The 25,189-nt window shown below is 50.2% G+C and overlaps 1 protein-coding gene across 1 annotated transcript in view; it reads left to right on the top strand.

Moving 5' to 3' along the window:
• The window catches only part of LGR6 (leucine rich repeat containing G protein-coupled receptor 6), a 151,963-nt gene extending 129,587 nt beyond the window's left edge, over nucleotides 1-22,376 (top strand). The window contains exons 9-18 of the mRNA XM_075722320.1: nucleotides 696-767; nucleotides 1,917-1,985; nucleotides 2,954-3,025; nucleotides 6,108-6,173; nucleotides 8,673-8,744; nucleotides 10,372-10,443; nucleotides 11,176-11,301; nucleotides 13,429-13,589; nucleotides 19,116-19,196; nucleotides 21,139-22,376. Of these exons, the coding sequence (XP_075578435.1) occupies nucleotides 696-767; nucleotides 1,917-1,985; nucleotides 2,954-3,025; nucleotides 6,108-6,173; nucleotides 8,673-8,744; nucleotides 10,372-10,443; nucleotides 11,176-11,301; nucleotides 13,429-13,589; nucleotides 19,116-19,196; nucleotides 21,139-22,376 (2,029 nt within the window). The remainder of the gene's footprint in view (nucleotides 1-695; nucleotides 768-1,916; nucleotides 1,986-2,953; nucleotides 3,026-6,107; nucleotides 6,174-8,672; nucleotides 8,745-10,371; nucleotides 10,444-11,175; nucleotides 11,302-13,428; nucleotides 13,590-19,115; nucleotides 19,197-21,138) is intronic.
• Nucleotides 22,377-25,189: the final 2,813 nt, after the last annotated feature.

Genomic DNA, 25,189 nt, shown 5'->3' with positions numbered 1-25,189 from the left:
GGAAATCATGGCAAGTGACAAAAGCTCTGCTTGGCCATTCTGGGACTTAAGTTATAGAAATACCAACATCTGGAAAGCCATGGTGACATTGGGTGAAAACAGTCACTGCTCCAGCCAAAACAAACATCCCCATCTTCCTTGGGCACCACCCTTGGAGTAACGTGGGGGTGGGACACATGGGAATCCTCATGTCTCCATTGGAGCTGCCCATCTAAACTGTTTCACAGTCAATGGGGGGAAAGTGCTTCTTGTAGGAGGTGATTCAACTCCTCCTAAAGCTAGTTGGATCCCAGAAGAGTTCACTTCTCTCCACTGACTGTGATAAGTAGGAAGGATGCTGGTGTTGTGGGTATGTAAGATATATAAAAGGAGGTGTCATCAAGTGCAAGGTGTTTCCCAGCAGGGTTACAGCACTATAGCTGGGTTGAAGGAGGGCTTTGCATCTTTCTAGCCTGCCTTGTTCAGCAGGACCCTAAAGGGCCCTTTCAGAGCAGCAGGAGACCTCAGCTGTACCAATGTTCATCCAAAACAGGCTAGCGGGAGAGCCTGGGGTTATCTGGAAAACAAGGGTTCCTCACAGGATAGCTGGCACCTCTTACATAGCTTACTATTAGTTGCTCCAAGGCTCTTGACCTGTAATAACGTCTTCTCTTTATGCACAGTAGAATCTGACCAGTTACTCATTTCCTTTGCAGCCATTTTTATGACAATCCCATCCAGTTTGTTGGACAGTCTGCTTTCCAGTACTTGCCAAAGCTCCACACTCTGTAAGTTCACCAAGCACATCCTCAGAGAGGTAACACATCCAAGCTCCAAGCCCTGTGAGCTGGACACCTTAGTGGCCTTCCCCTTTCCTCTTCTCTAGAGCCCTTGTGCCAATAGAACACCATGAGGCCACTCTTCTGGCCAGCTCCAAAGTCAGTGAGCCAAGGAGTAGACACTGCAGATGTTTTCTGCTGAAGAAAAATAATTTTGAGAAAGGCATTTTTGAGGAAACAATTCATGTCTCCTGCCCATCTAGCTGACAGGCACTGGAGTCTTCTAGGGTTTCCACAGCTGCATCAGCACCAGCAAAGACCACGCTCACAAGTGCTACTATGTTTGTTGCATGCTGCTCAAGCAAGCCCTGCACTATTGCATAGTTGCCCAAACACAAGGCCACTGAAGGCATCTGCCTTCCTCCACAAGATGGAGAAGCTGAGGAACATGTGTTCCATAACACCAACACCACGACAAAAATAATCTTACTGGGCAGCCCGTGGTGACAGTGCTTCCTTCATATGTAGGGCCCTAGACCTGCTCCAGGGCCACCACCACGTGGTGGACACCATCTGGACCGGAATGGCTACTCCACATTGGTAGGCCTGGACTGGCTGGCTTCTCAGCTAACCTGTTGTGGCACAGTACTAAATACTGAGGCAGAGGCAACCTCAAAATCTCTATTTATAAGCCTCACCCAGCCTCTTGCTGCAGGAACACACACTCAGGCAAATAAAATAACCCCTTCAAATACCCGTACATTCTTTAGCTCCAAATGCATAGACCCTGGGAGACTTGGGTGGGATGCCCTGCTTTACATTCCCCATGGCAATTGTTTGGGGTTTTTTATTTAATTTGGGTGGAAATCATGCCAAGAATGTCAGTGGTTGGGGGAGGGTCTGAGCTTGCCAAGCCTCCTTGCACAGAAATGCCCAACTCTGGCTCATTGTATCTGTGCTGCATGCAATGTCTGCTCTACCACCCAGCTGGCAGTGGCACACTGATGAGAGGGGCACCTTTGGATCTGGGTCTCTGATCACCACATTTGGGTGTGAGAAAGCAGATTTGCCACTATGGCAGATGGGTCTGGGACCTTGGGCAACTGCACTTGCTTCCGGGTCCTCTGTCCACCTCACTTCACCCTCATTTCTCTGCAGGTCACTCAATGGTGCAACAGACATCAGAGAATTCCCAGACCTTAAAGGCACCACCAGCCTAGAAGTTTTGTGAGTGGCAACTCTCTCCCTTTTACCCTGCTATTTGTGCTCTTCCTCCTTCAAGGCAGTCCAGGCTGTTTCAGCGAGGACAGCTTTCACAGTGCTGTGCAGTTGGTTGTCTTCAGCTCTGCCTCTCCCTGATCACTCACCTCTCTACTTCGTTTCACCCCTGTGGCTCCTGAAAGCAGCTTTCCTCTCCGTGAGTTGCCCTCTTGGTACTGTTGAGTGTGGTCTAATCTTATTTTGATTTTTTTCTTCCTTCTCTTCTGCACCAGTGAAGGAGCAGGCCTTTGAGTGCAGTGCTTCAGCGTAGTCTGCTGCAACCAAGTGTCTCTGCCCATCCTGGGACCAGCACTGGTAGTGCAGTGCAGTGCAGGAAACATCTGCCCCCCAGGCTGGGGGCTCCTGGAACTGGTCTGGTCCCATCCTCACACCACCAGGCCCAAGAGAGCAGGAGCTTGGAAGACATGCTGTCTCTGACCACCCACAGTTCTCCTCTGTAAGGCACTGGTCCACATGCTGTGCCCAAACTGCAAGCACAGCTGAGCACCCCAGCCCAGGAGTGTGACCTGCCTGCGCCTTGCCTCAGGGACATTGGGACACACCATCTGTCCCCCATACATGGCCTTCTGAGGCATTCGTGGCTCCAGGCAGATCACCAGTCTGGACAACGGGGAACTGGGATGGCAGAGCATGCTACAGAGGGCACTGCCACCTGCCCTCGACGTGGCCGAGGACAGCAGTGAATTCAGTACTCGGCAGTATCCCAGAATTTCTTATAGGCACATTCACCTTTACCAGGTCCAGCAGCAGTGTTCATTTCCAAGTCAGTTTTTGTTTCTCTCGAGGTATTTCATTATTCCATTGATATTGTCTCTCCTGCCACCATCTGGGACCGGTAGCTGGGCTTGTGGGTCACAGAGTCTGTGCACTGGCTCTCAGTAACACCATTTCTTCTCTCTCCTCCACTCCTCTAGGACCTTGACCCGGGCAGGCATCCATTTACTCCCCAGAGGGATGTGCCAGCAGCTGCCCAGCCTCCGAGTCCTGTGAGTAACACGTTTCTCTGTCCTGCCTGGTCTTTAGAAAAGTGCAGTCAGAAACCAGGCTTTCTTCTTGTCTAGCAGGGAGGGGACCAGCTGGGGAAGACCATCTTGTTCCCATTATCTTTTCTGTACAGAAAACACCACCTTCTTAGGCACTACCTTGAGCTCTGCATGTTCTTGAACTTGTTTGCTTCATCCCAACACGATGCTCTGGACCCAGGGCTGCAAGCAATAAGGCACATCCACATTTGCCTCCTCTTTGCTCTGCACCAGTGGGAACTGTCTGCCCCGTGCAAGGAAGGCAGAGAGGGTGCAAGGGCAGTGGCTAAGAATGGCAGCAGCATTTCAGAGCTCCTAGCTGCACACAGCACAAAAGCCAGGGGTAAATCACATTCACACAACACCCTGCCCTAACGACGGCTTACTGCAGTTGGAGCTCCAGCAAGTGCCATCACCTGGAAGAAGGATCCCGTTCATATCCTGGGAGGGGACAAGCCTGACCTGATGGATACCTGCAAGGCCACATGGCCATGGCCCCTCACGTGGTGCAGCAGTGGTTTTGCTCAGAGTCTCGAAGTTGCTTTGGCTCTACCTGCTTGGCAAGGCACTGAATGATGCTGAGCGGGGGGGTGTGTTTTTTTCAACTTGGTACATGATGAAATCAGCATCTCAGAAAGACTCCTGCATCTTCTCAGGAGTCACACCCCTCGTTCGTTAGATCCCCAACTTTGTTCGCAGTCGAAGACATCCTCAGGAAATGAGTCATGAGCCAGATTTATACAAGTTTGCAGCCTTAGGGCAAGCAGGAGGCTTGCCTTTCATCAGTCTTTATACAAGCAAGCTGAAAATGAAAACAAGTTTGTTCCAGGAAAGCAACAGGAGTGAATTCTTGATCACAGAAATTGGAAACAAGAGAAAAACATAAAAATAAAAGAACACAATTTGTAACTTAGCAGATCACAGCATTTTGACTCCAGCTGCCCCTGTAGGGAAGATCTCTCATCTTTAGACATCTGGACCAATTCAATGGACCTCTTGCCACCAAAGTGTAGCCTTTGGAATGGCCCAGGCTGTAGGGTCCCAAGTGTTCTGATTACGTTTGCAAGTTATCAGACTGTAAACCTTCACAGCAGAGCCTGTTCTTCATGCCTGCCCCTCCTTGTGGGAGAGTTTTATTGGGACACCCCACCTTGTTCCTTGTTCTTTGTTCCTTGTTCCTCTTTCCCAGCTAATTTTACTGACATTAACTGCATTGCTTTCAGAGTTTGGAGAGAGGGTATGTGGGGCCAATGTTTGTGCATGTTTACATCTCTCTTGCCTTTGAAATATGTTGGCCTTCTGTCCCCGCAGAGCTAGTGGCTGTTCTTGCTGCTTTCCCCCACTTTGCCAGCCCCTTGGCAGTTCATCAGGTTGACGTTACAACTGTGACACATCTGAACACAGATGATACAGTTAACACCGCATTTCTGGCCTCCTACTGCTCACACCACACTGCAGATTTTCTGCAGAGATCTTGCACAGGGGCTGTAAGAGCCACCACAGGGGTGTGAGGCTCGCAGCTGTGCTATGATGCCGGTCTGTGCATGGGCACTCAGCCCAGCACAACCAGGCACGGCAGCCTTGCCAAGCTTGAGCTTGGCATCAACCTGACATCGTCCTGCTGCTTTTGTCCAGAGCTTCTGCTCAGGGCACAGATTTGTCTTTCCTCTCAAGCAGAAGTAGATGAAACTTCCCTGAGCAGACCTAAAGTCCCTTGATGCCACCAGTGCCTTCATCCTGGTGTGTCCACAACACACTGTCAGTGACTGAGGCTGCTCTGCTGGTAGATACTGGGCTGCATCTGGTTACCCTTGCTCTGGAGGAACCAGAAACAACTCCTGGGGCTGTGTTCCCCCTCCATCACTGCCTAGCTAAGCCACCACCCTGTCAAGCCCAGTGGCTTGACACAGGGACCAGGGAAAAGTGACTGATGCACACTCTCTGTACTGGGTGACAGTTTCCAGAGTCAAGCACAAAACTTTTGCTTGCTTTTTCCCTCCCTCCTCCTCCCCACCATGGAAAACTGGTGGAGAGGGGGTTGGCAAAAAAATAAATAATTGAAATGTTTTAGCAGCAACTTATTGGCAGAAAGATGGAAACAGAGTCTGGAAAGTCAGCAGAGAGGCCATATACAAAACTTTACCCTGGGGCAAATTTCCCTTGAACAACCACAAATCCAGCCTCTGCTGGTGGGGGAAAGAGCTGATTTTAAGCATTACTCCTTATCCAGCCCATTTCAGTTTTACTAAATTCACCTTAAGCTGTGCCAGGATAGGACTCTAGGACTTCCAGGACAGGAACTCTACCTTGGACGCTGACATGACACCAGGCCATGAAGCAGTGGGATCAGGAGTCTGCTGGGAATTGCTTTCAAGTGACAGCACTTGAAAGAATGGGGACCAGAGGTTTTCACAGTTTGCAATGTCCTGTACCAAATGTCTGCCAGTGCCACAACCCTTTCCCTAACCCTGGGGAGAAGCCAGGAAAGGCTGGAGACCAGGCAATGGGCAGTGGGGTTTGCTGTGCCAGGAAGGAGGCAAGGCAGCTGGCTGGCTGCTCTGCTGGCCAAAACTGCCCCAGGCTCTGCAAGCACATCTGCAGCTTTTGCGAACTCCCCCGTCCATAACAGCAGGTCAAGAGCTCTGGCACAAATGCCTCCCTGCTTTACCCACAGAAAAGCAAGGCTGTGCATGGCAGAAGCTGGCACAGATGCATTTCACAGCTGACTTGGGGCTGGGGAAGAAAAGCCCACCCCAGCTGTAGAAGCTGCTCTGTCAGTTCACAGCTTGTGCTGGAGGGAGCTGGGCTGGGGCTGAATGAGTAGGTAAACCACGGAGCAATCGTTGCCTTGCACAAAGACACTCAGAGCAAGTGTCAGGTGTGCGCAGAGTGAAGATCCCCCTCGCCTGCGGTTACTGCTCTCTGCAGCTGTGCAAAATGGAAGTCAGGTCATCCCCCTCTCCAGCAATGCCTGCTTTCCAAGGGAGGGCTCAGCAGCACTCACTTTTGATGTCCTAACATTACTGTACCGGTCATTCCCCTGCAGAGAACTGTCACACAACCAAATCGAAGATCTGCCCAGTTTCCACCGGTGTCAGCGGCTGGAGGACCTGTGAGTAAAGAGATGCCCTCACTTGCACCATGCTCTGGGGGAAAAGGGCTGTTTCGGGGAGAGAGGCAAACACAGACACACACAAAACTCAGCCTTCACCAAGCACTGGGAAAGCTGAGCATTATAACTCACTATTTGGACTGCAAATGGACCAGAGCCCCACTCTTTGCCCCTGTGCAAATACAGAATAAAAATACATCCCCTGTGCATAGGAGCTTAATTCACTCAGGTCTTTTCAGAGGTCCCAGCCACAGCAAACAGAAGTAGGATGTGACAGCATCAAATTTTACTTCACTAACATGAGTCCCAGAACGAGCTAATCAAGAATGGGGTTTATGTATACCATAAATGTCTTCTGCTTCAAGGAGGAGTCCTATGCCATGGGCACAAAGCAACTCTTATCCACACTGCTCAGGGCTAGCCCCTCCATAGAGAAGACTGATGCTTTCCTCACATGTAGCACATGAATTGGGTCTCCTCTGGGCCCTGGGAGGCACCTCTTTTGCTCTGAGACAGACTTATTCATGTTCAGTTGAAAGTGTCTGGAGATCTGGCCCTACACTTCAAATCTAATAGAAGTTCTTGGCCTTTTTGAGAAAAAAAAAAAAAATAGACGCCATGATTTTTTTAGACTTCTGCACCTGGAAGAATAGATGTGTGGGAGCAGCATGCCCACAAAAATACACTGGAGAGGTTGTCCCTGCTCTCTGCAGCACCCCAGCCTGGATGGCCAGACCAGTTCATCCCACCTTAGCAAAACCAGACATTAGGACAGTGTGTGAAATCACATGAAAATGAGAGATACATAGTCCTTGCTGCCTCTTTGGGAGCTCTGAGGACAGAGTTAGAGCTGGACATATTTTTATCTAAAGTACCCCCAGGGAAATGTTTGGAAAAATTAGAAAAGACATCAAAAAAAGGACAAACTTTCAGAATTCCAAACCTGTAGTTTCCCACATTGTGCTTAAATTCCTTCTTACAATATTCTATAATATGCCAAATTCAGGTTTAACATTAATATAAAAGCACAGTAAATCCCTCTTTCAGGGTACTTAAGTCAGATTGACTGTGTCTTAAATTAACCTTTTCTTACAAAATGAGTATTTGGTCCCTTAAGCCCAAAGTTCTCATCCTGTAAGCCCCACCCCCACCAGGCATCAGCATTCCTGCTGGGAAATACGTTGGAAACAAGTCTGGTGGTGCATGGTGGTACAGCCTGGCATGCAAACAACTTAGGTGTGCCAGTCGCTCTGCTGTAACTGCCAGTGTGCAGGTTTTTACCTGCAACGCACAGGTGGTCCCTCGCAGCTAAACATCCTTGAATTATTTTTCACTAGCTTGCTCCAACACCCCTTCTTCCCAAGCTCCACCTCTCCTATTCAGGGAGACCCCCAAATCTGTGCACAGAGCTTCCCCTGGCCCTCACTTGAAATCCAAGCCAGAAGTAGGAGCAATGCCTTCTTGGCTATTGAGAAACCAGCAGTATAGCAGATATGAGAGCCTCAAGCCCCTGCCTCTGAAACATGAGCATGTGGCCAAATACCAGCTGAGACATTACAGCCCTCATGTGCAGGTCCTTGTGTGAGATGAGTCAAGATCATTTGTGAGTCTAAAGTCAGGTTAGCTACTCAATGAACGCCCTGAGCAGTTGTTGTAGGTAGAGCACTAGGCAGTGGCTGTCTGCCCTTACAGAAGATCACCCATCGAGGAGACCAATTCTGCAGGTCTGGGAATTCATGACTGGGCATTTTGCAGGAGTTTTTAAAAATATTCACCATTGTTTCACGCTAGGGAAAAGAAAAATGAAAAACTGTAAATGTTTCCCACAAAGAGGATGCTTGGATCAGCTCTGGGTGTCTCTTAAGGGGCATGGGGAGCATATAGGTCAGTCAGCAAACACCGTGTCAGCTCTTACCCTGCTCCCTCCCCTACCCCCGGGAGTGCACCAGGCTGCTGGAAGGCAGGTGTGCAGAGGCTGAGGCATTTTATGAAAATATGCATGTAGGATGTGGATGGTGAGTTCAGCAAGACATCAGGATACTTTGTCATGAAAAGGGGTCCTAAGATGCCTTCAGCCCTCGCCAAGGCAAAGGGCAGCACCATACAGTCCTTCCTGAAGGGTCTCACAGAGCTGTTTGCTGACTTACCAGATCCAAGCTCTCCTTTTTTGCTCTGGATGAAGCAGTTGCAGGCTGATCATGGAGCAGCGTGGGAAATCAGTGTGGCTTTGGAGATAATGGGGCACCTTTAGCACTTTACTGTGCCAGGATGGCAACAAAAGGAGTGGCTGTCTGAGCCCTGGAGCTGCCCACAGGAGAAAATGGCTCTGAGCTGTTTCATTGTTCATCCTGTTTACCCCTTGAAGTAAGAGTAGGTCTCCCAAGATCAAATGACAACTTCCACTGTGACAGTTTGCATCTGCTGCCACGGGACAAAGATCCCTACAAAGTATGAACGCTGCCTTCAGCTAGTTTCTCAAACCAGTTTCTGTTTTTTCAGTGGTCTCCAGCACAACAGGATCCATGAAATCAGAGCAGACACCTTTGTGCAGCTGATGGCCCTGCGCTCCATGTAAGTCTCGTCTGGCAGGGGGAATGACTGGGCTTTTTGCTGGGGGAAGGGGAACCATGAGCACCCAGCCAGGCTGATGTGGCGTTTCACAACCACATTCTGTCTGCCTCTCCTGGGAGGCTTTGCTGCCCAGTCCCTCTTCCAATTTCCCCTTGCAAAAGGACAGGGCACAAACCTTCTCCCTGGCTTCCTTTCTGCATGCAGACACATCCTGTAAATAAACTCATTACCTGCCAGGCACATGGACACTCCATGCCACATGCTCTAACCACACACCGCAACTCCTATGTTGCACAGCACACATTATGGACATCTGCCTCCTAACGACTTGGAGTCGTGGCAGGCATTTGCCACTGTGTGCATGAGCTCTAGCACTCCTTTCCTTACACATGCTAGTCCTGGGCCATGCACTCTTGGAGCATCCATGCAGAACAGCCCATTTGATTTGGGACTGTCTCCCCACAACTCAAAAGCATATGTTAGACATATTAAGGGCACACAAGCACGCACATAGCGTACACGCATAGTGACTTTGCAGTAGGCAAGCCCACTTAAGTGCTCGGCATCTTTGAGAAGCTAGTAAGGCTCTGCAGGGCATGATTCTCCCTATGACGTGTGGGAAGAGCCCTCCAAGTGCTGATGGTCTTTATTTACTGTTCTGTTAGGAGTGAACTGAATCGCATAAAAGTTTTTTCCCATAGCTCAGCAATTTGAGTGTCATTTAATAGGCCAGCATTCCTAGAGATCCCATGAGTGTCATGTACACCATGTTTATAACTGCTCAGGAACACTCACATATTACATGTAACACTACAGACAAGCATGCAAATACAAGCATGTTGCTGCCACACTATAGTCACACAAATGTATAGCTGAGCGTGTAAGCTCTAGCATTTGCCTGTGGGTATGTTCAGGGTCCCTGTGGGAAGGATTCAACTCACCCAACTTTAGCTTTCTGCAGTGAGACACACATATCTGGGCAGGCAGCCCTGGCTCCCTTCAGAGCTGGAGAGATGTAGATATATGTAGGAAGTTGCCCGTGTAGTCAGCCTGAGGAGAAGAAATGCTCCTTGATATGCAGGTTCCTCTCTGCTGGTGACAGAGGGAGATGAGCCCTCTAGCTCAGATGGAAGCAGAGCTTATTGAGGAGCCTCAGGGAATCCTCCCCAAAACCAAGCCAACTGTGCATGACAGGAGACACTCTAAGATGACCTTGGTTCACCTTCCACACAGCTCCTGACCTTATTTGCCCTTGCTTGGGCACCCAGCAGTGTGACCACATCAGGGATGCTCTGGCACTAAGGCATAACCTGTCTAATGCTCTGAGGTTTAGCGTGTTAGCATTAAAGCTCCAAATTTACAGAAATGAACCCAAAAAGGAACCTTTCCCATTGGTCTCAGTAGAGGAGCTCCTGTAAGGCAAACTGTTATGCCCTCTGTTAGAAACCACCCATATATACACCCAAATGTATTTGTCTCCAGGGAGATGCAATGAGACAGAACTTGCTGCTGACCAATGGGCTACAGATCCCACATTTGCTCCCATCAAACCCCTTGACCAGGCCAGGGTCAGCAGCTTCGCTGTCCTGCTCTGCACCCCTCTTACTGGCATGTCCTTGCCTTGCAGAGACCTGAGCTGGAATTACATCCAGTTTATTCACCCTGAAGCCTTTGTGACCCTGCACTCACTCACCAAGCTGTAAGTTGCAATGATACTTCTTTCACAGTGGGCCACGGACAGCAGGTATCTGAGGACCTCAGACTGACTCCCCAAGCTATGGGGACACCTGGCATTTAGATATCAGAAGGGTGCAGTGCTGAGGTGCGTGTCTCAGTGCTGACATGAGCACACCAAATCCCAGGGCTTCCTACCAATATTAGAGGGATGATGAGAGTGCAGAAGGGGCCATCTTCAAGATGCTTTCACTCTGAATACTTAAGCCAGTACCTCCACTTTCTGATGCTTTCATACCTGCCTTCAATACCTTTATGAAAGATCAGCATGATAGACCATTTCAGCAAGAGTCATCGCAGACCATCTTTGCTGGCTCCAGAGGGGTCCCCGGTCCTCAGCCCCCTCATTAATACTCTTGCGTATTTTATGAGCTGGGAGCTGCAATCATACCTGCCCTATTATGGGGGAAGTGGAGGGCAAAGAGATGCGTGGGGCAGATATGTGCACAGAGAGGTAGATAAGCACCCAGAGCTTTAAGTGTGGGCACCTGCCCCTCATTTCCCCCAGGGACTGCAGTATCAACCTGTTTATCTCCAGAGGATCCTGGTCCCCATGCAGCACCCAGCCTCATTTCAGCATCACATTTGAGGGAGCAATCAAGGCAAGCAGCATGGCTCTCCAAGCCTCTGCTTGGCTGAGATATCACTAGCAGCAAAACCCTGACCGTGGTGTCCCTCTCTGCTTTCCCTTCATCAGGGACTTGACTGATAACCGGCTGGTCACGCTGCCTCTGGACGGTTTGGGTGGACTGACCCATCTGAAGCTCCAAGGCAACCCAGCTCTCTCCGAGCCCTTCACCAAGGAGAGCTTCCCCAAAATGAGGTACTGGTGGTGTTGGCTCTTTCACTTCTGGCACTCAGTACAGCCTGTGTTTGCTTATAGCAATCAGCCTCCTGCTTTCCTTGTTTATCTCATGCTTTCCTCCATCCTTCCAGGCCAATAGGTTGAGGAAGCTTCATCTGCTGCTAACGTGCCTCATCTTTTAAAGTATTCCACGGGAGAGCGGTGATGCACTCCCAGGCCCGCCACCCCCACCCCAAACACACACACAAGTGGAAAGCATGGAGCAGGCTCAGCTCAGGGCTCCTTTCAGTGGAAAACATTCCCAGAAGCCAGTCCTAGCTAATGACATCCAGCTTTCCTTCAGTAAACTCTGTTTGTGTGGCCATGTCTTGTCTGCTATGGATTAATGAGGAGCCTGAAGGGGTCAAACTGAGCAAGACAAGGCTGCAAAAGGCTCCGAGCGCAGTGCCACACTGCAGGCTCTGGCTCTCCTGACCCTCCCTTACTGGTGGGTCTCCAGTGTGGCACCTGCCCTCAGGCTGAGGGGCCCATGGTCCAGATGACTCAAATTCCCCTAAGGTGAAGCCATCTTTTGCTTGGGTCTCCCAGGTAGTCTCCCATCCCTTGGAGCTAAGGATGCATGAGCTGATGCTCCCACTCATCCAGTATAGGTTCCCAAGGCTGGAGCCTCTCAAATTTAAACACCCACTGCTCAGGTCACAGGCCACTGCACCAACATTGGGCTTAATAGCTCAGGTCCAATGAAAAGTGTGGAGGTTTCCCTTCAGTCTGCCTCAGCAGTGGTGCCTGCAGGGCTTTCTCTTCTGACTTTTTTGACTCATCATAGCTGGGATCTGCTGCATGACTGGTTTCCAAATGGCAGGGGATCCCAGAAGCTTCTGGAGTGCTTTCCACACCCAAGATGGCAGTCCCTTGTGCAGAGCGGGTCAAGCTCAGCACTTCCAGGGGCGTTCCTCCTCTAAATTAATTTCACTGACATCTGTGGAGCTGGTTTGGATTTGTACCAGAGGGACTGAGTCTGCAGGAGTGGTTCATTGAACGACGCCAGGCGATCGACCCATTACCATTTCCTAAATTTGGGGGTACTGCCATTAAGTAGTCTTATTCTTGGGACATATGTCTGTAGGAATCATCTGAGAACAGTTCTTAGCCATCCTGGGAGGATCTGTAGCTCCCTGCCACCTTTCAATAATAGGATTTAATTTGGAGCTTATAACAGGAAGCAAGCTTGTATACAGAGTTTCTGTAGCCTCCCAGGGCTCAGCCAGAAATGTTTGGGAACTTAAAACAAAAGCATATTTTTACAATATAGAGTTTCACCATATTTACTGATCTTGTCAGAAGACCTTAATTGTCTGGAAAACCTGAGGTTCCTTTGCCTTCATCAGCAGTTTTCCTGACTTCCAGCAAAGAGGCAGAAGTTTGCTGTCTTTGAAGAAAATGCATCTGCTGACTGATAGCCTGGTATTTCTTCCAGATGACATTCAGCTGCTGTTTAATTAACCTTGTAATACATGCTATAATTACCAACTAACAATTCTACTTTCAAGTAGAAATCAGAGAAAATAACTTGCTACACTTGAGAGACCTGGGATCTCCCTGCCTGAGCTGGCAGGGGTGAACCACACTCATGGAACTGGAGTTTGGAGGTGCCTCTCTGACCTTCAGCAATAAGCAAGGGGGACCTTGCACTTGCTCAAGCTCTCAGAAAGCTTCTCACCTTGAACAAAAGGAAGGATGCCCAGCAAAAAATGGCCTTGGGGGAAAAAATGAAGACTCCACATGCACATGGCATATTGCCAGATGGCTTGGGAAAGGGAGGCTAATTCAGAACTGCAGAAAGGTTTTTAGGAATTATCCAGGAACTTTAGTGCAGTTTCCAAACCTGGTGTTTGACAACATCCTATTGACAGATAGTGTCTTAAGTGCCAAAAAAAGTGGGGCAGTGCAGAGACACTCTGGGGTGACTTGGGTCCACACTGTCCTATATGGAGTCCTTCACTAGAGCAAAGTCCTGCTCCAATGTAAACATCACCTGATAGACTGGCTTTTGTCACATGTGGAAATTAAGCCAAAAGTACAAAGCAGTGGCATGTCAGATCATGGAGGTGATGCACCTAAAAGTTCTGCTTTTCCCTTTTGCAGAGTCCTCGAGGTACCTTACGCCTACCAGTGCTGTGCCTATGGGAGCTGCAGCAGCTTCTTCAAGATGTCCGACCAATGGGAGGCAGAAGACATGAGCCCTGAGGAGGAGGATCCCCACAAGAGGACTATGGAATTGTTTCCAGGTCATGCTGATAATCACTGTAAGTAAACTGGGCTGAATGGTGATCAATCCATGGGCAGGGCCATACGGTGAGCTAGGATGCGATCCTGCATTTGCAGAAGTGGTCCCACTGCCAGCCATGGAGTCACACCTATCTCAGGGAAGGTAGACTAATCCTTCTCTGGCTCTGGTGGCCAGTTGCTGTGAATGGGCTCCAATCAGTGTCACTGCATTGCAGAAAGAGCTGATCTGGCACATCCAAACCTTCACAATCTAACAGAAAGATGTGGCAGACCTCAACAGCATGGACACGTTTGCTAATTTGGCCTTAGTGACTATAGAGGGAGGCTACCCAAGCCACTGAAAGGTGGCTGAGGTTACATGGGACAACTTCTGGGCTTGGTCATTAGACTTCTGGGCAGTACGGAGCCTTTGGCAGGCCATCAGTCTTTGTTGCTACAACATACAGAGGATGGACCCTAGGATTAATCTGAATAAGAGAATGAACTCAGAGAATGGGACTGTGCAGCTGGCTGGAGGTGGAGAGACCTGTGTCTGCGCTACTTTTGTGCACGTACCCTGATGCTACAGCAAAGGTCAGGGTTAGGTATGAACAAAAGGACACGTTTGGGGAATATGATGAGCTCAGCACAGGGGCTAGCCTATGCAGGGCAGAAGTGGCTCCGCAGTTAAGATGAGCAGTGCTTTCTGTTCAAGACTCAATTTATTCTGTGCTCCAAAATGCACTTCTGCATAGACTTCCATGTTGCATGAGGGCAGAAGAGGAGTGTGCAAAGAGCACCTCCTGCACCCACAGACTCACAGCACAACAGCAGCTCCAGGTGGAAAGCTGCTGTGATCCCTTTGCAAGGGATTCCCAGAAAAATGTGAAGAAAAGTGTGAGCCCCCTTCCTCTGTAACTGCTGGAGAGTGGAAATAGCATTTCAGGACACAGTTTGGATGCTGCATTTGTTTATATGTTTGTATAAATACAGAGGCCACATGCACTTCCGAGGTCTGAAACACCCTGTAGGCAAAACCACATCGTGTTGTGTGCTTGTAGGAGATGGGGAGAGGGCCGAGTCCCTGCGAAGCACTTGACTCACTTGCTCCTGGGAGCACCATGCACCCAGCCATAACCAGGGGCTCTGCAGAATCTTCTCCTGCATCCTAAGCAGGCAGGACTGGATCTGGAGACAGATATTGACCCAGAGATGTTGGATTCTCTGTGTTAGAGCAGTGATGGGAGGCAGGATGACCCAGACACTTTATGACAACCAGCAAGTGAGTCATAAGCCCTGCATCCCTGCTCCTGCCATCCGCCCTGCCCCAGTCCTTCACAGACTAAGAATAAGCTTTAGCAATGTAAAAAGTCCAGCCAGAGGCTAGCAAGTGTGATTCCGACCAGCATGATGTGGTTCCTGGAAGCATGGTAGTTACACCGGGCAGACAGTACAGAGGAGCCATATGTTACAGTCATTGCTGCAGGAATTTTTTCTCAGCTTGGTCAGTTTTTCCATCATTAATGCAGCCCATACTTTAACAGTCCGTGTGCATATAGTTGGGGTGTTTGCCCAGCAAATTACAGCATCTGTGAAAAGACCGGGTTTGTGGCCAGGGCCCATAGTACTGCTTACAGACCTGCTCTTGCTGGGCACCAAAGCATTTGATGTCTCAAAGGATACTCTCTCCTGGCCCTGTCAGCAGACCAGTACCTACCACAGGCTCCAAGCCAGCCTCAGCCTCATGGATTATATGTGTGTTCATGAGATATTAGGACCAGAGCAGAATGCTGACTGATTCTAAGGTGTGCCAGATGAGACTATTAGCAGCTCATAAAGGCTCACATTTTCAGATGTTATAGCACTGGGTTTGTCTTGAAATATCAAACCACAGAGGTGGAAATATGAAATGCACAAGAACATCGTTCCTTACTATGTGCAGCTTTTGCAGATGACTCTCCTTACCATTCAGCAATGCATGGTCTACTCTTGAAGAAGAGGGTTTTGTGATATTGCTATTTTACTTAATTAACGGTTGCTTTATTTCTGTTCCCAGTGCTTCCTTTCTGATGGCCACCAGTGGTATTAAGCCGTGTTATATGAATCGTGTAACGCTTCTTCATTAAAGAGGAAAAAAGCTCCAAAACATTCCTTCCATGCAAGAGATAAAGTGGTCTCGTTAAGAGAAAATAACTTGGGGCTCTGTCCCTGCAGTGTGCAGCCAGGATCGTCAGGGCACTTGGATGCTGTGGGAGAACTTGTAAGAGGGATGGGGCATGGTTCCAGATAGCCATGTCCTCTCAGCCTTGCACAGTGCTTCCAGCAAGGGACTGAGGAGCCCTTTACAAACAAGTCCGCAGAACCTCACAGCTGGGTGGTGAAAGGCAACTTGCCCCAGGCAGCCATGTGGGGCTGAGAAATGGGTCCCCGGTGGCACAGCCCTGCTCCAGCAGCCAGGCAGTGCTGCCTGCGCAGCGTGTCCCACTCCCACATCCAGAACCTGTCCCTCAGCCGAGCCCAGCACCCAAGGGACTTTCTGACTCCAGCCACAGAGTGCATGTGGTGCCACGGACCCTGGGGCCAGCTCAGTTCTTTCCCATCCTTCTAAGGCCCTGGATGCCCCAGAACCCGCCAGACACCACCCAATGTGTCCATTCACATCCGAGTAACAGCCACCCAAGGCCCAAAGGACTGTGGTTAGTGCATGTCTCATCACTCTGTCACCTTGTCACGACAGATATTTAAGGTCCCATTTCCAAAATTTTTGGTGCTTGGGATATGCCTCTTTGGATTATAATTGGTGGTGTTTAGCAGATACTCCCTGCCCCAAACCTGTCCCACATGGCTGGGCAGCAACCCAAAGATGACTCGGGGGCTTGTCACACAGGACATCCACCCAATAGTCTCTGGCAGCTCATTCCTGCCACCCTCCCAAAATTGGCTGCAGAGGGAGGACAGGCAAAGTGCAAGTGCCACCATTGCCATGGGGCACTTCCATCACAGTCCCAGCACCCCACTTTGGGACCACTGGTTTGATGATAGAAAGGGATATATTTACTTATAAGCATATGTTTGCAATAATGGAACAAAGCTATAGAAAGCGAGAAGAGAACATACTTGTATGGTTATCCTTGACAATAGGACACTGCTTTACCCAGTCCAGCACTGGGTTAGCTCGTAAAGCTGACTAATTAACTTCTGCATCCATCCAGCAAACCCTGGAGGGTCCTTAGAGCTATACTTTTCCTGCTTCTGGCACTCAAGAAGGCTACTCAAGTCCCCCAAAAAGCACCTGCCCAGGCCCCTTGCAGCTACCCATGCCCTAACTCTGAAGGAGAGAGCAATTATCTGCAAATCCCACGTGGGGACTGCCCTGGCTAAGGCAGACTGTACAAAAGGGGAAGAAGCATCCAGCCCAATGGCTTTTTGTTCTACCCCTTCTCCAGCAATTCTCTTCCTCTTCCTCCCACTTCAGTGTTGGTACAGCCAGCTGGGAACCATTTTCCATGGAAAGGGAAAAGTGGGTTTTTTTCCATAAGGCCTCAGAAAGTGGAGGCGCCTTAGCAAAATTCAAATAAATAAGGGCTACTTCAAAAGTAATGCAGTCTGCCTTGCTAGAACACAACAGCCATTTTCTTTTCTCTACAGTTCCCAGGCTGAGAGAGGTACTGATTTCCAGCAGAGAGGTACATTTTCTGTTTTGAATGCCGCTGTGCTGGCCAAGGATTGCTTTGCAATTCACAGCTAGCTCGGTAGTCCAGGCAAAACAAAAGATTGCTCCTTCACTTCATGCAAATGTTTAATCTATGCTTAAAACCAGCCTTTGTGCATTCTGGCCCTTTGAAGAGAAAAAGAATGGGAGCAGATTACAGTTTAACATTACTGTGGGTTGGGTGGCAGGGGGGCACAGAAAGTGCAAGTCTCTGTATTGATTCAAGTATCGTGACTGCACATCATAGCCTCCGCACTGTGGATGGAAAAGACACTGGAGATTTATAAGACTATAAAATACAAGGACGAAATATTTTTCCATCCCACTGTGAGTGATTTCTTGCCAGACTCTAAAGCAGCAGTAATATTTCAACTCTTATACAGACAGATTTTAAAAATGGCATTTTTTTTTTCCAAAGCTCACTGAAGCTAAGAAAGCCACAATGCTTGTCAGGAGGCACTAAAGATAGCACGTTATTTGTCATCATTCTTTAATCAAATATCCCAGTCATATTTTCAAACACAGGCAGGGAGCAGACCTCATGAGAGGCACCATTTCTAAGCTGATTAGGCAACTAAATCCCACTTACGATAGCCATATCATCAGCACTGTTGAAACTCTCTTTTCAGGCCAGTGTCTCAGCTGCCAGGTGCACACCTGGGCACCAGCATCAGTCTGTATCATCCAAGGGAAGGTTCATCCCACAGAACCAGCTCCCTGGCTATCGGGCTGTGGCAAGCACAAAACATGTCCTTTCCCCTCCCTCCCACCTGCAGAAAACCCTCTGAGATCTCCACTGGGAGCAGAAGGCTGTGGTGGTGCCACAGGTGGGGACGGTGCAGCAGGACAGCAGCTGTCCTCACTGTGTCCCAGTGCTGTGAATCAGCGGTAGTTTGAGAAGAGGAACAAGGAACAAAGCAGAAGAGCATGTCTTGGATTAGATTAAGAGGATGCCATTCTCCTTGTTGATGACCTACACCTACAGGCCATCAAAACCACAGCTGGGGTCTCAGCCCCATTCTCTTCCAGCAGCTTCTCCTTCAGCCAGGGAGTCTCTGCCTGACCCTCAGAGAGCCCGAGCCTGGCTCAGGGTGTAGCTGCCATTGCAATGGAGATGCTGGCCCAGCAGGCTGGGCTCTGAGGGCAGTGGAGCCTGGTTGCATAAACCCCAGAGATCCAAAGTCTGTGGGCATGGGCAATCAGTCTGCCTTTAAGCAAATCCAGGACTGGGAACCTCCAGGGTTAAAAACAAGGCACCACAGTCCCAAGAGATCATAGGACATAAAATAAAGCACTATATGCTGGGTTCTCTTGTCTTTTTGCTTCTGAGCTGTTTGGTGGTGGTGGTGGTTGCTAATGAAGAATTTGTGCTGCAAGTAGAGGCTACGGCTCTCTTTGAACAAAGCTCCAAAGTCCTTGTTGATGAACTAACATTGGACAAGGCCTGCCCAGAAAGCTTCCATTTAGAAGATGCATTTGAAGGCTTTGTTTTCTGTAACCACATAGGCTAGAGTATTTCTTTAGTTTTAATAAAGCGTGCTGGGAGGAGGGATCTGCAGTCACACAACTCTGGGATCTGGGGCTCTCCCAACACTTCAAATGTTGGGAGTAACCTAAAAACAGAGGGGTTGGCCACATTACAACCCACCAATGTTTACAAGACCTTCTCCCTCTACAGCAGTGACTGCAGGGGGCAAACTGGACACCAGCAGCTACTTTGAACCTGTGGGCTGGGAACTGCCTGGGAAGGTCTGTGTTGAGGACAAGCAGTGGGAAAGACTTCTGGCCCAGCTAGCCCCAGTGGCCCTGATCGTTCTTCTCTGAGCATCATTTCTGGTTGTTTTCTCCCCAGATGACCTAGATGCAGATGACCTCCAGCTGGACCTTGAGGAAGCAAAGCTGCACCCCACTATTCAGTGCACACCAAGCCCCGGTGAGCAGCCAAGGAAACCCTTTGGACACAGCTGGGATCCTTTGAGCTTCTCTAAATCCCCAGGATCCCACGACCCTTCCTCAAGTGTCTCACAGACATGCAGATCAGAAGCCTGAATGGCTGGGCTTTGGCTAAACTGGGGACAAGTGAGGAACTTCCCTCTCCCACTTGGATGTAGCTGCCCTCCTATGAGGAGAGGACAAGGTCATGGTATCCCTGACCAGGAGTCCCAGGTATCACCAGCTCCTCCGTCCACCAACCTGCCCACAGTCAGGCTCTGGCTCTCAAGAAGTTCCTGTTCCATTGCAAGACTTAGACTTTGCTTTGTCCCAGCCAGCCCAGAATACTGTATGACAAGACTTTGTCTTTGATCTTCCAATCATACTTGCAGCACTGCAAACTTCAGGGGTACTTTACTCTGTTTCCTGAGAAAGGGAGAGAAGGGAGGTGCTGGACTGCACCCAGCCACTTTCTCCTTACTTCCATCAAAAACATGCCAGTGGGCACAGGCTGGCTGGGACACAAGGAAGCTGCCTTCTGATTTTGTCCCCATTCACAGCTCAGTGGTGTCCTACACAAGCAAGCTGGAGGCTGGAGAGGCCTGGCTCCATCCAGGCAGCTGTGGGACACTGGCAGGGATGGAGTTTTCACCACTTTTCCCACTGAGTTTGCTGCAAAAGAGACAAGAAGGAACAAGATTTTAGCAGAGAGCATGCCCTGCTGCCTGGGTACAGAGGTGCTGGCTCTCTGAGGAAAGCCAGTGAAAAACCTCCACCCCCTTTGAGCTGAACAAGATTTCTCAGTTTCCTCTAATTTCTTTTGCTTTCTAGTGCCTAAAACTTGGCCTGTCCTGTTTCTGGTTTTGCTGTGCTCCTGCCCTGAGCCCCTCACTGTAACATCTGAATCCCTCCCAGGGGCAACTCTTTCCCATTGCACTGTCTCTCCCCACTCTGTTTTTTCCTTTGGTAAACAGCATCCACCACCAGTCCCTTTTTTACCCTTCCATAACCTTCCCTTCTCATTCCCCCTTCTCCCCATGTCCATCCTCCACCATTCTTTCTCCTGACATCCTGCCACATTCTCCTTGCCCAGGCCCCCCTGTCCCTTCCCTGACACCCCAGCTCCCTCCCTCTCTTCCCCGCCACCTGCTGTCTCTCCCCCCTGTTCTAACACTTCATCTCATCTTGGCCATCCCCTCTGTGCAGCGGTCATTCATGCAGAAACAATAAGACACTACTTAGCCAAGGTCTTAAATATAAGGGCAGAGGTTGGCAATGTCAGAGCTGGATGCAGCATCCTGCCATCTCTTGCACGTCTCCACACCACTACCTCCAAGATCCCCAGGGGGTATGTGAGAAGGAGCAGCTAATGGCAGAGTGGCCCAAATGCCAGGATGACACCAGGAGCATTAGTGGGTCTGGAGTCCCACAGAAATGTGGGACATTATGGTCATGAGTTTCTTTGGACAAAGGTCTGCCTGGAGCTCCAACTCTGCCCCATTGAACAGCATAGGGCAGGTGGGACATGAGAGCAAAAAGGCTTCGCCATGCATATGGTCATGGGGTGGCAATGCCAGGCCCCAGCCTTTTTACATTTTGGGAGCTCTGATAAGTCTGCCATTTCTCACATTTCTCATATGACCTCTCTCTGCACCTCATTTCTGCTCTGCATCTGAGAGGAGGCCTAGTCAGCATGCCAGAAGCACCCCAGTGTGGGGACAGGAGCACAGGGGAGCTGGGACAGAGCCAAGAGGCAGCACTGCTGCCGTCCTGCTGCAGAAGAGGGCAGGCAATGTTGTATGCTCCTTTCCAGCCCTCGGCATTCAGTAGGCAAGGGGCTGGTGGCATCAGGAGAGGGCTGGGACCTGGCCGCTGCTCTGAGCAGCACCACTAGAGGAGAGCGGTATATTCTGGGTTTAACTTTGGGTTTTGTTTTCTTCCAGGTCCCTTCAAGCCTTGTGATCACTTGTTTGAGAGCTGGATCATCCGCCTGGGAATCTGGGTCATTGTTCTGGTCTCCATGCTCTGCAACGGGCTGGTCATTCTGGCTGTCTTTGCCTCTCCCAGCTACCTCTCTCCAGTTAAGTTCATCATCGGCTCCATAGCTGGAGCCAATATGCTGACCGGCATTTACTGCAGTATGCTGGCTCTCGTCGATGCCCTGACCTACGGCCAGTTTGCCAAATATGGTGCCAGATGGGAGACTGGTGCAGGCTGCACAGTGACAGGGTTCCTGTCGGTGTTTGCCTCTGAGGCTGCCATCTTTCTGCTAACATTGGCTGCCGTGCAGTGCAGCATTTCAGTCTCCTGTGTGCGGGGCTATGGAAAGTCACCCTCCTTAGGCAAGGTCAAGGCTGCTGCCTTTTGCTGCCTGTTGCTGTCCTCTGTGGCTGCCGTTCTGCCTCTCTTCTCCATTGGGGAATACGGAGCATCCCCTCTCTGCCTCCCGTATCCCATCCCGGATGGGAAACCCGCTACCCTGAGCTTCACTGTGGCCTTGGTGATGACAAACATGCTCTGCTTCCTGACTATCACAGGCACGTACATCCGACTCTATTGCAACCTGCTGAAGGGGGAGTTCAGTGCTGTCTGGGACTGTGCCATGGTCAAGCATGTGGCCTGGCTGATCTTCACCAACTGCCTCCTCTACTGCCCAGTGGCCTTCCTCACCTTCTCCTCCACACTCAACCTCTTCCTCATCACCCCAGAGGTCATCAAATCCATCCTCCTTGTGGTCCTGCCCCTGCCTGCCTGCCTGAACCCCTTGCTCTACCTGCTCTTCAACCCCCACTTCAGAGATGACCTCCGCCTGCTGAGGCAGAAGGGCCAGGACAAGGGGAGCTACCCCCAGTCCTGCGGGGTTGATGACATTGAGAAAAGCTCCTATGACTCCACCCAGGCTCTGGTGAGCTTCTCTGACATTGACCACATATTCGAGACACCTGATTCCTTGGGAGTGCACCCCATCCTTGACAGCTACAGCTTCCCCTCCATGACGCTTGTCCCCTGCCAGCAAAGGGTGGGCACCAGGGGGAAGGAGAGGTGCTTCTCTGAGCATTGTCCCTGCCTCAGTGACAGTGAGGTTCTAATCACTTCAGAGAGTCCAGATCCTGCTGGCAGCAGCCTCCGGATAGCCTTCTTCTCCTCCTCACCCACACCACCCTACACGTCTCACTTATAAACCTCCTCTGAATAGCCGTGCCAAACAGCCCCACACCACACACTGAGGGCCAGCCCCAGTGCCAGGTGGCCAGCAAGGTGACAGCAGGCTGTTCCATGTAAAGCACCAGTACAACCCATCTACCCTCACCCCCCCATCATATCTGCCTGGGCAACCAGCACTGCTCTGCCAGCTGCCACTTGCCTGGAAGGGCTCTGGCTGAGCTCCAGATACTCAGGACTGGCCATGGGAGGAGATAAACCCCCTGCACAAGTGTTTCCCCTGCTAGGGACTGCCTGGGAGAGAGCCCCACAAGCTCATGAGATGGGTCAGGGAGACCCTCCTCCTCGTCATCCTACAGCATCACAAGCCAGGAGGAGCCTGCAGCAAAGCCAAGCATGTCTTCTCAAGGCAGAGACATCTTAGCAAGCAAAAGCCATTGCTCTGTGGCAGAAACACATGGAAATGGCTGACTGCAATGATGTGGCCACCGATAGGAACCTCAGGCCTTGTCCTCCAGGGTCCTCCACAGGTCCCACAGACCCCTGGAAATGGGCTTGTATCTGCCCCACGCCATTGACTGGAAGAGCAGAGGAAGTGGGTTAAAAGCTGTGTATCCATGTGTGCACCTGAGGTTTGGACCACCTCCATTTTGGGAGGCTCCGCTTCATCCACTGGGAGCCTCATAGGTTGCGCAGGGCCCCCACTTTCAGATGATACCAGGAGTTGGGGAAGCTCAGACTCTCTTTCAATCTGGCCCATGGTGTCTAACAAGGGGTCTCTGAACCCTAAGGCAGCCAAATCCAAACACGTCCCTGGAGAAATGTATGTGCTTTGCCTGAGGTCACTCAGCAGCAGGTGGCCAGGGCACTCAAGTGAACATTGGGCTCCCTCCACCTTTTCGCAGGCTGCAGCACACCCAGGGCACTGCTGCCTACAGCCACCTGGCTCCTGGCACTGGAAATGGGGTCTGGCTCCCTCACTGCCCCCAAACCTCACTCCTGGAAGAGGCTGTGGTTCTTGGGTACGTCCTCCATGAAGAATAGCCGTTTGGGGGCTGCATTTGCCCTCCCCTATTTTAAGGGCAGCTCGTGTAGGAGGGAACAGAAATCACCCTTGTGGGATGATGGCATCAGGAGGACACAGGCTACTGGGAACAGTCTCAAATTCACTCCCTGCAGCTCAGGGATCTCCCAAATCCATCCTCTCCATCACAAGCCCTCCCACTGCTGCCCAGCGCAGCAGGGAGCCTGCAGTCAGAGCTCAGGCCCTGGGCAAAGCTTTGGTTCTGCTGATATTACTGCAGCTGTACAAGTCGTTCGTTCTTGTGAGATAATAAATGAGCCCCGTTGCTGACCAGTGGCTGGCTTCTGTCCTCTTGCATGTGAAAAGCACCTTGTTGGCTCATTCAGTGGCTGGCTGGCTGCCTCTCTCAGCCACACCAGGCTGCTGCTGCTTGAATGTTGTCTGTATTGCCTGAGTGAGGACTGGGAAATTGCATTGTGTCCACATGAGCTGGCACCATCCTCCCCACCCCTCTTCTTCAGAGGGAAGAGCCAAACTGCCTGCCTTTATGCAGCAGAATTACATCACTAGTGTCCATCTCCAGACCCCGTGGACCAGACTCACCTGGTTGCACCCCTGATCTGCTGCTCGGTTGCATCTAGTGTCTGCATTCATGAGCAGGACAGAGTCTGCTGCATAAAAGTTTAGCGACATCATATAACAGGGTCTCCCATGCTAAGACAGACTCCCAGCCAGAGCCTAGCTCTGCTTCCCTTCTGTTCACATGAGCCCTGTAGCCTTATCTCAAGAAGAAAAACTTGAGATATCAGCAGGAAATCAGAGCAATGAGATCCAAAGATTAGAGAAGAGGATGGGAACCCCAAATTTAGTTACAAAATCCAAAGCTCTGCTGTCCAGTCTGGTGGGAACTATGAAAAAGTAAGCCCTGTTATAATACCTGAATCCTGCTCCAGAATTCTGATATCCTACAGATGCTCAAAGTTAGTTCTCATGCTTGGCTTATTAAAAACACTGAGCCATTTTGTTCTGTTTCCTTAGGGCTGCTCATGTGCACATGACTGGGAAAGACTCATATCTAGTTTGATTTGCAGAAATAAAATGCTCCTTCAGAAGCTGGGTTATACATCTCCAGCATAAATTCAAATTCCCCAGCATGTAACCTAACTCCATAAGGAAATCCCTAATTTTAAGACACCCCAAAATAAGCGCCACTGACATTGACACAGTGAGCATCATTACAACTCACAGACCAACTGCAACACTCGCTTGCCTGAAATCCCCTGCACTGCACTGCTGCCAGGATTATTCATGCCATGCTAGCAGGCATTAAGGTACCCAGACAAATATTTGACAGACAGCTGTCCCCAATGGATGGTGCACATTAGCTCTCCATGGGCACTGGGCCATCAGGGGACAGTCACACAACATCATGGTAGCAGGAGCTGAGCAGTACTCAGGACAACAAAAGCAGGATGCTGCATGGTCAGTGTAGCAGAAATTGAGTCCCTAGTTTTCCCAGCTGGTAGATAGGGTTCCCAAAATATATGGATGTTAGTGTGCATAGCACACTTCCTACACACACATCAGTGTGCGTGGACAGGCTGCCATGGCTGGAGAGACTGTGGTGTAGAGCCAACAGCTTCCTCTTGGGATTACATGAATTACAGCCCTCATCCAACCTGCCTGTCCCCTATACAGTCTCAGCCTAGCTGATCACATCCTGCTGTGATGTTGTCATAGGTGTCTCTGGTGGCAGACCAACTAGCAAACAGCGTTACAGACATCCTTCTTGGTACTGAACACAGAGG

This window comes from Pelecanus crispus, chromosome 17 (assembly GCF_030463565.1).
Source record: "Pelecanus crispus isolate bPelCri1 chromosome 17, bPelCri1.pri, whole genome shotgun sequence".
Taxonomy (NCBI): domain Eukaryota; kingdom Metazoa; phylum Chordata; class Aves; order Pelecaniformes; family Pelecanidae; genus Pelecanus; species Pelecanus crispus.
Note: the sequence above shows the minus strand (reverse complement) of the source record. Positions and strands in the feature narration are given on the sequence as shown.